Raw genomic sequence first — 17,653 nt, 5'->3', positions numbered from 1 at the left:
ATCAATCACCTTCCCCTTCCCACAACAGTGAGGTAGGTGGAGCTGAGAGAGCTCTAAGAGAGCTGTGACTAGCCCAAGGTCACCCAGCTGGCTTCGTGTGTAGGAGTGGGGAAACCAACCCAGTTCATCAGTGGGGAATCAAACCTGGTTCTCCAGATCAGATCCCATCGCTCCAAACCACTGCTCTTAACCGCTACACCACGCTGGCTCCCTTATTCTCCTTGGCTTCATCTGCAACTCTAAAACATGTAAAAATTGTCAACGGAGGTCCTTGAACAGCTACAAGCGGCCGGCGTGTGTATTAAAAGCTGCGGTCACAGTTGCATGTGACCGAGGAATAGAGCCTAGCTCAGGTCTATCCAAGGAAGAGGGGGCTGGGCAGGGTCCCGTTCTTGCTGACCAATGAATGACGAACATTCACTGTCGTGGAGAAATTCTGCAGGTGGGGACACAATCTGCCCCTCCTCCGCTCTTGACACAGTGTGGCCGGGCCTGTACTGAAAGAGAGGTGCAGTTTATTTCCCTTCACAGAGACGTAGCTCTTACCAGCGTGGTCATTCTTCATCGGGATGGGTCTCGCACGATCGAATGCTCTCCATAAACCTGTTCCTTGTGTGAAGAAAGCTAGCATCTCAGGGAGAACGGGTTTCAGCTCAGCCTTTTCCCTGACGGGACTCCATTCTATCTGGATCGTTGCAGAAGGTAGCCGCGTTGGTCTGCAGTAGATGAGCTCGATTCGAGTCCAGCAGCACCGTAGAGACGGAGTTTTTCAGGGTATACGCTTTTGAGAGTCGAAGATTAAAGGGTCAACGCTCAAAGATCTTTTATGCATGGGCTGGATCTCCCTGCTTGGACCTGGGTTCATTGCACATTAAATTAACCTGGGTTGGGGGAAACTGTATGCATTGGCTTGAATGATCAGGGACAAGACTGTGTGCGAATCGAGCCACGAATACAGAAAAGCAGTCTCCCAGGTTCAAATCGAGTCCCACCCCTTTAAATGCTGCTCTGTAATTGGCTTACCGTGAGAGAAGATTCCCTTCCTCCCAAACCCAACTGCAGCATAAAAAAGCATTTTAAGAACCAATAAAATAAAATAAAATAAATAAACCCAAAAAACGGAGCTACCTGAAAAAATGGGGGTTTAAGAAATCCAACCCTCGCTTTTAAAAAGCCTTTCTTTTGCTCAGAAAGAGCACTTGAATCCCCGCCTCTTTGCACACTGCTTCGTGATTGGCTGTGAGAGAAGCCAATCTTCTGTGTTTCCCCCTAGTGCAGTATGCACGTTCTGTGACTCCGGAATGAGCCAGGGTGAACGGTTTAATTCGGGCCAGAAGAGGAATGAGAAAAGCCGGGTTCGTTTTTGCGTCGAAACAGCGTCGAGCTGCCAAGGAATGAGATAGCGTGCATACTGAAAAATTTGATCCTGGCTGAAACAGGGAGTAAAGGAGGTTAAAGCGACCATGCATAAAGGACCAAAGTCTTTAAAGTGCTACTGGACTGAATCTACACATTCTATGGGCAGGGACCTCCGTCACCCTCGTTCCTGTTAACTGGAGCTTGAACCTGGGACGTCTTGCCAGCAGCGGACGTGCCCTGCCGCTGAACTCGCATCCGGCACTGCCGTGAAAGCACTCGCTTCTGTCTCTACACACATCAGAATCTTTGGTTCGGAAAAGCTCGCTCCCAAGGGCGCGCCGCACCGTGTAAGAGCCCTGCGCTGTCAAGCACGAAGATCCTTCTCCAGGGACCGTCTGCAGATTGACTCTAACGGGTCTTTGCTGGGCGGCAGCAAACATGGTGGGGGGAGAGGGAAGAGGGAGAGTTATTTTTAGCGCCTCTTCCGCCGTCCCGTTTCTTTTGCGTGGGTGAACATCTTGGATTGTGCCTGTACAAAAAGGGATGGAGTCAGGCGGTTGCGACCAGCGCTTGCTTCGGGCGTGCATCCAGCAGAATATGGATGAATGGAACATGTTGAAAAGAAGAATACCTTTAAAAGTTCAGCCGGACGAGATTTGCCCTTTTGATGTAATTACGCGGGGGGTGGGGGACCCTTGTAATGTACAGTTCTCATCCAGCGGCAATTCCCCTCTCCTTGTCTCTCGTACAACTGCTGGCCTGGTGACTGAAGGAGGCGAGCCTAGAGCAGTGATTCGTGCAGAGAGGCAACAGGCAGCCTCCTTTCGGGGCAGGGGATTCTGCCAAATTGGAAATGCCAGAGGGGTATCCGCATTTGTTGGTTGCTGCCAAATTAAACAGGCGGCTAGCGGGCTCCTTAAATCATATTAGTTTTTAAGCTGCTGCTGGACTCTTGTTGAATGAGGCTGATAAAAGAAAACTGCAAAAATTATCCACCTCCTCAGCAGTACTGGATTGGAAGGAGGCACGGCAACAGCATCAGGAGGGGCTGTGGCTCAGTGGTAGAGCATCTGCTTTCCATGCAGAAGGTCCCAGGTTCGATCCCCAGCATCTCCAGTTAAAGGGACTAGGCAAGTAGGTGATGCGAAAGACCTCAGCCTGAGGCCCTGGAGAGCCGCTGCCGGTCTGAGCCGACAATACTGACTTTGATGGACCCAGGATCTGATTCAGTATAAGGCAGCTTCATGTGTTCATGTGTTCATCAGTCCATTTAAGAGATGCCACAGGCAGCCTCCTCTGTGGGTAGGTTATTGTGCTTAACCTCTGCATAGGGAGAAGTCCAAGAATGCCATTCCCTCCAATGCATGGATGCCTATCCTATCCCTAGTGAAGCCTGAAAGCATGGCCAAGCATGGCCGATCACTCACTTCCTTTCAGCAGGAAGCCTCCTATGCAAATTCCTTGGTTTCTTTTTGCTCATTGGTGCTTTTGGTTGTTTTATTAATATATTTCTCACAGTATACTAGAAAAAGTCACTAGCACACAATTTGGGAATTAAAAAGGTAAAGGTAAAGGTCCCCTGTGCAAGCACCGGGTCATTCCTGACCCATGGGGTGAAGTCACATCCCGACGTTTTCTAGGCAGACTTTGTTTACGGGGTGGTTTCCCAGTGCCTTCCCCAGTCATCTTCCCTTTACCCCCAGCAAGCTGGGTCCTCATTCGACCGACCTCGCAAGGATGGAAGGCTGAGTCAACCTTGAGCTGGCTGCCTGAAACTGACTTCCGTCGGGATCGAACTCAGGTTGTGAGCAGAGCTTTTGACTGCAGTACTGCAGCTTACCACTCTGTGCTGCAGTGTCATTTCAAACTGAGAGACTCCTTTGCAGAGAAACGTTTACACACAACGCGCTCTCTGGGATTCTGCTATAGTTTGTATTGTAGAAGAATATAGGTCCAGCACAGCTTAGATGTGGTATAACGTCCTGGACTGTTCCACTTCAGAGTTTAGGTGCCTGTATCGTATCCTGTGTGTGTGTGTGTGTGTGTGTGTGTGTGTAAAGTGCTGTCAAGTCGCAGCCGGCTTATGGCGACCCCTTTCGGGGTTTTCATGGCAAGAGACTAACAGAGGTGGTTTGCCAGTGCCTTCCTCTGCACAGCAACCCTGGTATTCCTTGGTGGTATCCTTGGAAAAACAGATTTTGAGGGCACTGTTCGGTGGTAGTCCAGGGATGTGCCCATTGCTTCTCTGTATGAGTCACTGTTCCATTCAGGAGATCTGGTTAGAATGGTCACTCAAACAGGAAGAGACATGATGGCATGTTCTGGGGTAGGGATGTTAGTCCTTATTTTCCTGTGCTCTAAACATAACATTATTTGGCTGTAAAAGTAAAGGGAGCCTCCAGTCTAAATGCAGAGGAAAGGTTCAGCCAAGAGAAGTGTGGGGACAGCTGTGACCCCACAAGGCCCTCTTTGCCTCAACTACGTTGCCCACGAAGACCTCTTTGCATGCAACTATGCTGCCCAGAAGGACCTCTTTGCCTCCTCTGGTGGGAAAAGCTGCCCAGCCATTCCTCTCCTCTTCCACAGCTCTGCAAACTCTTAATGATTGGATTGTCATAAGAACATAAGAAAAGAACATAAGAAAAACCCTGCTGGATCAGACTCAGGCCCATCAAGTCCAGCAGTCTGTTCACACAGTGGCCAACCAGGTGCCTCTAGGAAGCCCCCAAACAAGACGACTGCAGCAGCACCGTCCTGCCTGTGTCCTACAGCACCTCATAGAATAGGTCTGCTCCTCTGATCCTGGAGAGAATAGGGATGCATCGTGACTAGTAGCCATTTTGACTAGAACCCATGGATAGCCCTCTCCTTCATGAACATGTCCACTCCCCTCTTCAAGCCTTCCAAGTTGGCAGCCATCACCACATCCTGGGGCAGGGAGTTCCACAATTTAACCATGCGTTGTGTGAAAAAATACTTCCTTTTATGAGTTTTGAATCTCTCACCCTCCAGCTTCAGCAGATGACCCATGTTCTGGTATTATGAGAGAGAGAGAGAGAAAAAAAAAAGCTGCTCCCTGTCCACTCCCTGTCCCGGGATTTGTTCCCAGTGAAAGCTGCGGAAGGCCTCTGTCGGTTACGGATCAATACCCCGCATCTTTATAGCCCCCTGGAAGGGGGTAATGAACCAATGCAACAGCATTAGGGATTACATCAGTTCCGTTGCTCCCATTGGCTTCCTACGGACCATTAAACCCACAGGCTGGAGTTGCAGATCCGCTTCCAGGGTAGCTGACTCCGTTTTTAAGTGGCATTTGCTGCCAAAAAAGGCCATTGTTCTTCCTAACTGTGCAAAAAGAGTACCTATATACAAATAAGCGTTTAGGCGTCACTTGCTTTGAACTTTCCCCGTTTCTTCAAAGCGGCCATTAAATAAAAAACCTGGGCTAGAGTAACAGCCTTCTCTTGACTGCAGATAGATTAAATGATAGTCGTGAGAACAAACAGAGGAGGAGGAGGAGGAGAAGAAGGAGAAGAAGGAGAAGAGTTGGTTTTTATATGCTGACTTTCTCTACCACTTAAGGGAGACTCAAACCGGCTTACAATCGCCTTCCCCTCCCAACAGACGCCCTGTGAGGTAGGTGGGGCTGAGAGAGCTCTATGAGAGCTGTGACTAGCTCAAGGTCACCCCGCTGGCTTCGTGTGGAGGAGTGGGGAAACAAATCCAGTTCTCCAGATTAGCCTCCGCAGCTCATGTGGAGGGGAGGGGACTCGAACCCGGTTCTCCAGATCAGACTCCAAACCACCGCTCTTAACCACTACACCACGCTGGATTAAAAAAAATTTTTTTTCTGTCTTTGCCTTTCCACACGGGCAGACGCTCTGTTCAATTGGGCTATCTAGGAATCTGCCAAATAATTTGATGAAGGGTTAAGGCATTGTGTCTGGCCAAGAAGAAAAGTCTTTGAAAGGTTGGAATGGTTAAGGATTCTAAGTAGGCTGGTAGCACTGGAAAAGATGGGGTGCTCGGTCCCCAGAAAGAGGGTGCGCGTTTCCTTTTGGCATCACCCCGTAGTTCAAAATGGTCCCTTTGTTCCAAATCTGTAAGTATCTGTTTCATTGCTAAAGGAAGGTCTGTGGGAAAACTTGGATAGGAAATCTGTAAACTTGAAAGCCTTTCTTCTACTGAGCCAGCGTGGTGTAGTGGTTAAGAGCGGTGGTTTGGAGCGGCGGACTCTGATCTGGAGAACCAGGTTTGATTCCCCACTCCTCCACGTGAGCGGCGGAGGCTGATCTGGTGAACTGGAATTGTTTCCCCACTCCTACACACGAAGCCAGCTGGGTGACCCTGGGCTAGTCACACTCTCTCAGCTCCACCTGCCTGACAGGGTATCTGTTGTGGGGAGGGGAAGGGAAGGTGATTGTAAGCTGGTTTGATTCTTCCTTAAGTGGTAGAGAAAGTCAGCATATAAAAAGTCTCCTCCTTCCTCTTCTTCCTCTTCCTCTTCTTCCTCCTCCTCTTCCTCTTCTTCCTCCTCCTCCTCCTCCTCTTCTTCTTCTTCTTCGTCCAAGAGGACACGAAAGGGTCAAGTTCAGTCCATTTAAAAAAATCAGGAAGAAAGTCCTGATCTAACAGAACTGGAGTCATTTCCCTCATCTGGAGTCATTTCACACTATAGACATTTGGGGGATTCCTAGAGCATCGCGGCATCACTCCCCGCCCCACCCTCATGTTTCAGGCCTTGGACCATGGCTATAAGAAGGACCGTTCCTACAAGATTTTATTCATTCTTGAGGCTGAACTTCAGCTCAGCATATGATTAATTCTCGCCTGTTCTCCAGCGGATGTTTAGGGAGAGAATTGTCCATGTGCTGAAAGGAGCAGATGCAGGCCTTGCTTTCCAAAGCCAGACACGGCCGCTGAGGGGAATCTATAGAAGAAAGAAAAAACAGGAGGGAATATCCCACATCCTTAGAGACAAACTGGATTCTCCTTAGCCCTTTAGACATAAATCACCACTGGTGTCCAAGTCCAAAAGCGACCGGGCTAGGGTGACAGGAGGAAACATATCCATTGCTGATGGAAACAAGAAATGTTGGTCACTTCCAAGACCTCTAAGGCACATAGAGTTGCCAGCTGAGGGCTAGCAACCCCTTGGAGCTTCTAGGAGCAGGGTTGTCAGGTCTTCCTCCAGGTACTAGCTGGAGATCTCCTGCTATTACAACTGATCTCCAGCCGACAGAGATCTGTTCACCTGGAGAAAATGGCAGCTTTGGCAATTGGACTCTATGGCATTGAAGTCCCTCCCCTCCCCAAACCCCACCCTCCTCAGATTCTGCCCCAAAACCTGGGGGACCTGACAACCCCAGCCGCTAGTTGTGGGCCAGTTGTGGAGCCATGAAGTTTACAGCTTAACCCTTTCTCCTTTAAATCCCTTAGGAATCCCCCTCCCGTTTTCCGAAGTGACCCGTGTTGAGTCACATCCTGGAATCCTGATGACTTCTTTGGGGGCTGAGGGCTGGGTGGGGCAGGAGACCGGCTTTCTGGAAAATACACGCAATCAATTCCAAATGGAGTTTGGGAAGCCAAGAAAAGGACTGTGAAGTTTGAAATCAGATTCATTAAAAAACACACACAGAGAGATAATAATACTAAGCCCTCACCCTTTTTTTGATTTAATCAGTTGAAAAATTAAACATAGGAGCCATCTGTAAATCCTCTCCATATGATCTTGGCTGCGGGTCAATTCAATATAGACGGGTATGAGGAGGGAGCTGATCTCACACGGCATTGTTCCTAGAATTTGTTTGGCCAACGCTCGACTGGCTTGAAAGCTGCATTCCCTCTACGGATCATCTCTCTTGCTGCAGGAAAATAGGGTTGCCAACATTTAGAAGTTCAAAACAATATAGTTTTGGCTCTGTTTCACCTGTAACTTCCCACCCGCTTTCCTTCCCACCAAACAACATACATAGAATCGTAGAATCACAGAATTGGAAGGGGCCATGCAGGCCATCTAGTCCAACCCCCTGCTTAATGCAGGATCAGCCTAGAGCATCCCTGACAAGTGCTTGTCCAGCCTCTGCTTAAAGCCTGCCGGTGAGGGAGACCTCACCACCTCCCTAGGCAGGCGAACAACTCTTACTGTGAACGTTTTTTCCCTAATATCCATCTGGTACCTTTCCGCCCGCAATTTAAACCCATTATTGTGAGTCCTCTCCTCTGCTGCCAACAGGAACAGCTCCCTGCCCTCCTCTAAGTGACAGCCCTTCAGATACTTCAAGAGAGCAATCACGTCCCCCCTCAACCTCCTCTTCTCCAGACGAAACATTCCCAACTCCCTCATCCTTTCCTCGTAGGGCTCGGTCTCCAGACCCCCCCCCCCGATCATCCTCGTCGCTCTCCTCTGCACCCGCTCGATTCTGTCCACATCCTTTTTGAAGCGAGGCCCCCAGAACTGCACACAATATACCATGTGTGGCCTGACCAATGTAGTGTACAGGGGAACTATGACATCTTGCGATTTGGATGATATGCCTCTGCAAAGCTGCTTTCTATTGAATCAGACCTTTGGTCTGTCTAGCTGAGCGTGGTCTACTGTGGCAGAGAAAGGTGGTTCTTGAGGCTGTGGCTCAGTGGTAGAGCATCTGCTTGGCATGCAGAAGGCCCCAGGTTCAATCCCTGCCATCTCCAGTTAAAGGGACTAGATGATGGGAAAGACCCCTGCCTGAGACCCTGGAGAGCTGTTGCCGGTCTGAGTAGACAATACTGACTTTGATGGACCAAGGGTCTGATTCAGAGTAAGGCTTCATCTGTACATGTGTTCATGTGAGGCCTCCTGAGATCTTTTAAAGGAGAGAAGCTGGACTTTGAATGCAAACCAGGTGCTCTACCTCTGAGCCATAGCTCCTCAGGACTCAAAAGAAGCACAGAGTGAGCTGATGTAGTTGTCCAGACTCAGCGCTGAGATCCCTTCCACTTAATTTTCAAACAACAGATTAGTGCAAAATACAAGACTCAACGTTAACTCAACTCCCAAGACATAATCTAGCAAATGGCTGAATCCCATAAAGGCTTTTTGCGAGAGCAAAGTTGAAAAAAGGTGTAAACGGCCCAAAGATGAGTTAAAAATATTCTAAAAGTGTCAGTGACCAATAACCACAAAACAAGCAATACTACGATGGTTTAAACTACTGAAGCCAAGGATTAAACTGAGTTGTGGCCCCTCCCTTATGGGAGTGTAATGGACAGGAAGCATAGCGATAGACAGAAAGCATAGGGATAGACAGGAAGCGGTGCACCATAGTGACAGACAGGAAGCATTGCACCACTGTTTTATGTTCATGTGCGTGCATTGATGCTTGGATCAAGAAACACCCCCCCCCCCCCAAGATATTTCAGATGTAGAGACCCAGAAGAGGGGATTCCAACCCGGGAAACTCTGGCAGCTATGTACAGAAGTCCACGTTTTAAAAAGTCATATCTTTCAAAGGCACAGTAGGGATAATAATTAGTCAGGGACAAAAACCAGAAGGTAGGAATTTTCCCTAGCAAGCAGGGGGTTGGAACGTATGAAACTCGTAAATGAGTTTTAATTCCTGAAGGCACTTTCAGATCTCGTTGCTAAACATATGTTGTAAGCAAAAAAAACAAAAAAAAAAAAAACAAAATCCCAAGATTTATACAGAGTGCAAATCAAGATGATGTCTGGACTTCTTCTTTTTTTATAAATATTTTTATTGACTTTTAACAATAAATGAGGGTACAAAAAGAAAAAAAGGAATAGGGGGGAAAACGAGCAAAAAAACAAGCAATGAGATTCAGTTAGTATTTAACAGTATAGCTGTCTGGACAGTATAGTATAGCTGGACAGTATAGTATAGCTGTCTGGACTTCTTGAGGCTTCCCTTTAAACGTTTTTTGGGGGGGCGTTCGACACAGCCTGTTCCATCAAAGGCCTGAAACCGTGACTCACGAGCTACGAGCAAACTGTTGTGGTTGAACTTGAGACTGAAACGGTGACCCGGGCCCCGGAGAAGCAACGTGGCTGCAGATTCCGGAGCCGTCGACACAGGATGCGCCCCGTAGATTGATTGATGGGCCCCGTAGATTACACTGACCCAAAGGCAGAAGCAATTTCTGCCGGGGAAGAGGCGGTCCTTCAGACTTTCGCTGGCCGGTGCATTGCACACGTCAGTGTCACTGCTGTGGGAAAGGTTGTGGGCCAGTGACTTTGTGAGCAAATTGTCCCCCCCGCCAAAAAAAGGGCAAAAAAACAACAACCCCTGGTTGCCAAAACCAGCAAATACGTTTACACAAGTGTGGGTGGTCTGCGTTCTGTCTTTCTCCTTCCTCTCCCTCCTTTTGCATCTGTTCGCATTTAAAGTCCATTAATCGCTGTTTGGATTCAGCCAGAATCTGGCTTGCCCTTTCGCTTATTCCTTGGCGGGGTGTTGTTGAAGAAGCAAATAGATTGCAGTCATGGCTGCCGCACGGAGGCCGCCTCCTTGCGGCAAATTGGCAGGAGTCCTGGTATTTCTTTTAGGCATGCCGGGTCACCCTAAAGGTTGAACCCGGAAACAACCACACCCAAACCAGAGACTCCTGAAACAAAAACCAGATTTTTTTTTTAATGTGCACGGGTCCCAGAACAGAAGGCTCAAGGATAGGGTTGCCAACCTCCAGGTAGTAGCAGGAGATCTCCTGCTATTAAAGCTGATCTCCAGCCGATAGAGATCAATTCACCTGGAGAAAATGGCCAGTTTGGCAATTGGACTCTATGGCATTTAAGTACCTCCCCTCCCAAACCCCACCCTCCTCAGGCTCCTCCCCCAAAACCTCTCACCGATAGTGAAGAGGGACCTGGCCTCTACCGAAGTTTACCCATTACATTTATAGAAAAAGGGGGAAAGGTACTTGTTACAACTTGCAACATACACTTTTGGTCGGCTAACATATAGGGTTGCCAACCTCCAGGTGGTGGCTGGAGATCTCCCACTATTACAACTGATCTCCAGGCACCAGACATCAATTCGCCTAGAGAAAATGGCTGCTTTGGAAGGTGGACTTTATGGCATCATACCCCACTGAAGTCCCTCCCTCCCCAATCCCCACCCTCCTCAGGCTCCGCCCCAAAATCTCTGCGTTTTTCCCAACCCAGCGCTGTAGGACTGTACCACTTCAGATGGCAGCTGCTAAAGCCTCTCTCGTGTGGAAAAAGCACCCTACAAGTTTAGAAAACTAGCGTGGTACAGGGGTGGTCTCCTGGATGCGTTCAGTTTTCATTCGCTGCGAGTTTTATTCGTTGCTTTTGGATGTGCTTCGTGACCGGGAAGGTATTTTGCACCTGCAAGGTCCCGGTTTCAAAACCTGGAATTTCCTATTACAAAATCTTGAATGGTCTGGCTGGGAAAGACCCTTCCTCGCCTGAGACCACGGAGAGCGTGGCGCTGAGATAGTGGTCTCAGTCAGTGGTCTGACTTTTTATAAGCGTCATGAGGTTTCCAGCAGAGGTTAGAACATGACAGGATGGGGACCTCTGCTGGAAAAAAGAGGATGTAGATATATATATATTTTTAAGCCACCAAATCACCCTGGTTTCTGAGGCTAAGCACCAGGGAATCCCTGGTTCAGATTACTCGCTGCCATGCTGATTCCATTCCTAGCTGTTGGCACAAGGAGGAGCTAGCACAATAGGGGTGTGTGTGCTATCTGCGGGGGGAAATGAAATCTCACCCCCATCAGTGGTTCTGCAAATCTTGGTGGAGGGGCATTCTTTTCTGCTATGCCCAGAGCACGGATGTTTCTGGATGCCTCCCTGCTAAGGATTCTGCCCTAAGAGCCCCGTGGCGCAGAGTGTTAAGCTGCAGTACTGCAGTCGAAAGCTCTGCTCACGACCTGAGTTCGATCCTGACGGAGGTCGGTTTCAGGTAGCCGGCTCAAGGTTGACTCAGCCTTCCACCCTTCCGGGGTTGGTCAAATGAGGACCCAGCTTGCTGGGGGTAAAGGGAAGATGACTGGGGAAGGCACTTGCAAACCACCCTGTAAACATAGTCTGCCTAGTAAACGTCGGGATGTGACGTCAGCCCATGGGTCAGGAATGACCCGGTGCTTGTACCTTTACCTAGGACTCTGCCCATCATTCACTGTCCTCACCTGAGATGTCCATTTCATGAAAGGGAATTGCAGGTGTGTTCTCTCGGTCCATTTTCCATTGCCCATTTGTTGGTGGGGTGGAGGAATGAGAGTTTGGATATGCATTACCATTACAGCAGTATACATAATGACACATGTGAAACATATTAAAATGTACATTGAGCGTTCATCCAATTAAGCACTGTTCCCAGAAGTTCACAGTAGATCATCAGAAAGAGGCAAACGATTAGGTTTGGTATGGGAACGAAACGAGAGATATTCATTCAACCCTATCCCGGAAACATGTCCTCTATGTTCAGGAGCAGTGTATCTCCAATTTTTTTGAGAATGAGGACCAAAGCATCATGCTACAATAGACTAACTTGGCTACCCTTCTGGAAGTGTCCTTATCATACCTTTCCTGTGAACGTCAGGGGTAGAACTTTTTTTTGGGGGGGGGCAGGTGAGCATCTGGTTGGTTGGTCCCTGTCAGATGACAGTATCCCAAGGAAGACGGACTTCTGATTCCAGCTGCAAAAGGTGAAGGGAGGGCAGGAAGGGTTGCATCAATGTTTGGTTCTTGTGGCCCTTTCTTGCATGCCCAGGGTGGTGCCGATCACCACTTTGGAATCAGGAAATTTTTTTCTTCCAGGCCAGATTGGCCAGAGATCCTGGAGGGTTGTTGTTGTTTTTTGCCATCTTCGGGGCATGGAGTAGGGGTCACTGGGGTTGTGGGGAGAAGATAGTTGTGAATTTCCTGCATTGTGCAGGGGGTTGGTCTGGATGACCCTGGTGGTCCCTTCCAACTCTATGATTCTATTTTGTCATCTCGTTGACTTGTTTTTCTTGTTCTCTTCTCTCTCCCTCTCAGATCCTTTTCGACCAAGCGCAGAGGTCCGTCCGGCAACAGCTGCACAATTTTGTGAAAGAGTGAGTCTCTGCGGGTTTCTTGTTGGGGTGTTGAATCTGTCTGATGGGATGCGGCGCATTCTGCCTGTCTGCGATACTGAGCAGACAACTCTACAAGACAGGCTAAAATGCTTTCATCCAGATTCTGTATAAAAAACGTGCAAACACAGGGCAAACCAATCCACAGTGGAAAATGAAGAACCAAACCCATCGATGCAAATATATGTGTGTGTAAAGTGCCGTCAAGTCGCAGCCGACTTATGGCGACCGCTTTTGGGGTTTTCATGGCAAGAGACTAACAGAGGTGGTTTGCCAGCGCCTTCCTCTGCACAGCAACCCTGGTATTCCTTGGTGGTCTCCCATCCAAATACTAACAGGGCTGACCCTGCTTAGCTTCTGAGATCTGACGAGATCAGGCTAGCCTGGGCCATCCAGGTCAGGGCACAATGCAAATATAAATGAATATAAAAAGATATTGCATGGGGGATGTTTGGATGAGCTAGGTGAGCTAGGCTGGAAACTCTCATTGTTTCTCATCAACAGCCGCCTTCCTTTTTAAAACAATGCTTTAGTAATCTTTGCAAAACTGCTTGTTGCGTTTGGATAACTTGCCTTTATTTGCCTTTATAATCAGCAAATTGTTTCTGATCTTACTTTGAGATGTTCTCGTGTCAGACATAACGCTGTAAGACCAATAATGTGATCCCTGATTGGGTAGGATCCTCTGTCTGTCTGATTCAGAAAGGAGGAAGTAATAGCAGCCACAGGAAACCGGGGCATTGAATACAGTTTTTAAAAGAATGGGATGATAGCGTCATAGATGATGTGAAAATCATGTGGCGGTGAATACAGTGCCTAAAATCTTGTTCAGTTTTTTTTTTTTTTGAAGAATGAATTTTTCACTGCCAGAACCTGCAAATCAAAACCAGCAGATTTTTTGCACAGCTCTATTTGGAATTTATAGTTACGAGGTCATTACGCAAACGAGAGAGCCAGCATGTTACAGTGGTTAAGAGCGGCGGACTCTAATCTGGAGAACCGGGTTCAATTTCCCACTCCTCCACATTAAGCCTAGGGTTGCCAGGTGCCCTCTGGTGGCAGGCAAACCCCCGGAAATTAACCCCTCTGCCTGCTGACCACCTGAGGGTCGGCGGGCAAACATGCATGCACATACCGCGCGTGCAGGGCTGGATTTAGGTTTGATGAGTCCCTAAGCTATTGACGGTAACGGGGCCCTTTATATGACCAGCTGTCCTTTGTCAACAACAAATTGTTGCTGTTTTTTGTGTTGAATATATGCTATATGGTAATTTATGGACCCAATAGGTATCTAAAGACATTTGCACATAACAAAATATGTATTTTATCAAAGTAATTGTTGAACTGAAATACAATTAAGAAGTATACTAATAGTGAAATAATTATTATTTCCTTTAATTTTTTGGGGGGGTCCCAAGAGAGTGGGGCCCTAAGCTATAGCTTGTTTAGCTTATTCGTAAATCCGGCACTGCGCGCGTGTCACTTCCGGTTTAGAACCAGAAGTTCCACCTCGCAAGGGGCCTTATACCTCTTAGTTTGAGTGGTAAAGGGCCACTTTACCACCCAAAATAAGAGGTATAAGGTTCCTTGTGAGGTGGCACTTCCGGTTCTAAACCGGAAGCGGCGCACGGGCGTCGGTGCATGCGCACATGAACACGTTCCAAATATGTGAACAGTCTCCCGCCGGAGGAGAGGGGGGACCTGGCAGCCCTAATGAAGCCTGCTGGGCGACTTTTGGCCAGTCACAGTTCTCTCCGAACTCTCTCAGCCTACGCAGAGGCAGGCAATGGCAAACCACCTCCGAACGCCTCTTGCCTTGAAAACCCTATGGGGTCGCCATAGGTCAGCTGTGACATGATGGCACTTTCCGCCACCACCAATTACACAAAAGCATTCATTATAACTTAATTGCAGGGAGCATAAATTTACTAGGATCACCAGCTTGACCTGGAGAAAAATGTCTGTCCCTTTAATAAAGGCTTAATGTGTGGAAATGAGCAGTGGAAGCCTTTCAAGGCATGGATGTAAGTAGCATCACCTGGTAAATAACATCCTATTAAACTTCTAATAAAAAGCAGGTCATTTTTCATGACGCCTGTTGGCCACGCTAAGAGCCACATGGTGAATAAATAATCAATGCTGTTTGCAAAATTATACGTGCTTGAAACTTGCTTTTGAAATCAAAAAAGTAAGATAGGATACTGACTTCAGCTTCCAAATTCTGGGGTTGTATGTGTGCGTGTAAAGTGCCGTTAAGTCATAGCCAACTTATGGCGACCTAGTAGGGTTTTCAAGACAAGAGACCAGTAGGGTTTTCAAGGCCTTCCTCTGCATAGCAACCCTGGTATTCCTTGGTGGTTTCCCATCCAGGTACTAACCAGAGCTGACCCTGCTTAGCTTCTCAGATCTTATGAGATCAGGCTAGCCTGGGCAATCCAGGTGAGGGCTGAGGTTGTAAGTAGGTATTTTGAAGCATTATTTTTAAAAAAATATGAACTTAAACTCTATTGGTGACATTTGTTAGTACAACAAAAATGAGTGGAATGAATGAATAAACTTCTAAACGTATGGTTTAGGGAAAGCTCAAGAGGTCAGCAGGAGGAAGAGACAGAATCAGGAGAGAAGCTGATATATGAAACTGATATGGATGTTATCCAATCATTGAGGTCAAACAGGTCTTGCAACAGAAGAGATCTGTACTAAGAGGCCTTCGCTCCCACAGTGTTTTCACCTAATCGTCGTGGCTCACTTGCTCGAGAAGGGCTTTCCGGCATGCAACTTTTGTCAACGGAAGGGGAAGACAGTCAGGAATGATACGACGCTATCCTCAAAGCTTCAACATCCCAGAATCTTTCTGTCTCCTCCAAAAAGACGGGAGACCCTGTGTTTGTTGCTCTGAGCTTCCTTTCACTAGAAAAAAAAAGGAAAGATGAATTCTTGCTGACTTCCCATGCTGGAGGACGGGAGGGGGGTGGAATCCATTATTTGGCTTTTCTGTTTAAATAGCAGAATCTGTCCTTGCTTGGTTCGTCGGGCACCGTCCTATGCAAAACCAATCCTTCGAGTTCCTCATCTGCTTAAGAAACAGGGGGCAGGTACAGGGCAGGCATCTGAAGCAACAGAATATAGGTCAGTGAGGCAGCATCATCCTTTAGCTAAGCAAGACCCAGTTGCCTTGGAAACAGCCAGGCTCCCCGAGCCCATCAGTAGCAAACAGGAGGGTGGGTGGGATGAGAACGGGAAAGGGCCGTCGACCCCCCACCACTACCATAGCACCCCATCTCCTTTAGACACCCCCCTTTAAACATTTCTCAGATTTTTACATCTGCTAAATCTCCAGCAGCCCTCCCCAGGTGGCGGAGAAAGAAAATCTTAGATTGCCCCTTCATTGGGGAGGGCGGCACCGTTGGTGTGGTGCCACATCAACAAATCGGGTGTCAGGCCCCACAACGTCATGGCAGCGGGGTGCCTTCTATTTGCAACCGGACTATTAGGGGCTTTAAAAATCATCGTTGCTTCAGATATAATCTCTTCCCCCCTCCCCTAGTTGCTTTCTTAATTTTCCGACTGGAAGATGAGGCTGCTTTATGTACAGCCGAGATTATGGATATGACTACCATGTCAAAGAAGATGTCTTTGCGAGGATGTGTCTGGTTGTGTAGGCGGAGTGGTGGATGGAGGGCTGGGAAGACCCAGGTTCAAATCCTCCCTCGGCCATGGATATGACTACCATGTCAAAGAAGATGTCTGGGCGGAGGCGTGTCTGGTTGTGTAAGTGGAGTGGTGGATGGAGGACTGGGAAGACCCAGGTTCAAATCCTCCCTCGGCCATGGATATGACTACCATGTCAAAGAAGATGTCTGGGCAGAGGTGTGTCTGGTTGTGTAAGTGGAGTGGTGGATGGAGGACTGGGAAGACCCAGGTTCAAATCCTCCCTCGGCCATGGATATGACTACATGTCAAAGAAGATGTCTGGGCGGAGGTGTGTCTGGTTGTGTAAGTGGAGTGGTGGATGGAGGACTGGGAAGACCCAGGTTCAAATCCTCCCTCGGCCATGGATATGACTACATGTCAAAGAAGATGTCTGGGCGGAGGCGTGTCTGGTTGTGTAAGCGGAGTGGTGGATGGAGGACTGGGAAGACCCAGGTTCAAATCCTCCTTCGGCCATGGATATGACTACCATGTCAAAGAAGATGTCTGGGCAGAGGCGTGTCTGGTTGTGAAGGCGGAGCAGCGGATGGAGGACTGGGAAGGCCCAGGTTCAAATCCTCCCTCGGCCATGAGGCTTTCTGGGTTACCTTGGACAGGTCACTCCCTCTCTGAAGCCAACATGCCTCACAGGATGTGAGGATAAAATACCAGAGGGGAAACCTGTGTATACTGCTTTGAGTTTCTCAGAAGAGGGGCAGGATGAAAAGAAAATAGATTATCACTGGATCTGGTTTCATTGCTGTCGTCGCCGAACCTTTTATGCCATTTGACCACCATTGGGGCAAATACGGCAGCTTTAGTGGGGAATCTTCAACACAAGGAAAGAGGAACAGGTCAAAAATACTCTTCAATTCTTTTCTTGTAAGGAAGAAACATAACCATAGTTCCCTTTCCTTTCTCCCTTAGAAGATCCCTGATTCATAAATCTTGAGCAGTATAATTCTAAATCTATTGTTTAAGGGATATAAGGGCTGAGATAAATTTTGGCACTGCCAATGTGATTTTAGGATCGCTGTCACTGAATAAATAGGGTATTAGCTCAGACACAGAGTTACAAATCCGATCCGTTAGAAGAGGAAGAATATATCTTGATCTTAGATCCTCATAAAAACGACATTCCAGGAGTACGTGTATGCTAGAGCAAAGCTTCTTAAACTGTGGGTCACAACCCCATATGGGGTTGCGTTAACTGAATGTGGGGGTCGCAAAACATTTGGCAACAGTAAAAGGTAAAATTATATGTATACCACATAATTGTTTTAAAGTAAATTTCTTTATGGTTTATTATCAGTAAATGTTTGATTTGTATTACCTATTTTAGATACCTATATACCTGGGGGTCGCGTAAAAATTTCTTGGGCGAAAAGGGGTTGCCAGTGGAAAAAGTTTAAGAAGCCTCATGCTAGAGAATTAATACAACCAGAAGAACATGGGCAGGTCCTTTCCGAATATAGTAGGTTCATGTATCTACCTCCCATAGCAGACAATACTGACTTTGATG

At 47.8% G+C, this 17,653-nt stretch overlaps 1 protein-coding gene and 1 non-coding gene across 2 annotated transcripts in view; both read left to right on the top strand.

The window, feature by feature from the left end:
• ACAP3 (ArfGAP with coiled-coil, ankyrin repeat and PH domains 3) overlaps positions 1-17,653 on the top strand; it is a 121,004-nt gene that overhangs the window by 66,657 nt on the left and 36,694 nt on the right. The window contains exon 5 of the mRNA XM_056864841.1: positions 12,365-12,423. Within this exon, the coding sequence (XP_056720819.1) occupies positions 12,365-12,423 (59 nt within the window). The remainder of the gene's footprint in view (positions 1-12,364; positions 12,424-17,653) is intronic.
• Positions 2,404-2,475, top strand: TRNAG-UCC (transfer RNA glycine (anticodon UCC)). The gene has a single exon. It is a non-coding gene; the product is annotated as a tRNA-Gly (tRNA).

This window comes from Euleptes europaea, chromosome 19 (assembly GCF_029931775.1).
Source record: "Euleptes europaea isolate rEulEur1 chromosome 19, rEulEur1.hap1, whole genome shotgun sequence".
Classification (NCBI taxonomy): Eukaryota; Metazoa; Chordata; class Lepidosauria; order Squamata; family Sphaerodactylidae; genus Euleptes; species Euleptes europaea.
The sequence above is the reverse complement of the archived record's forward strand: the minus strand, read 5'-3'. Positions and strand labels throughout refer to the sequence as shown.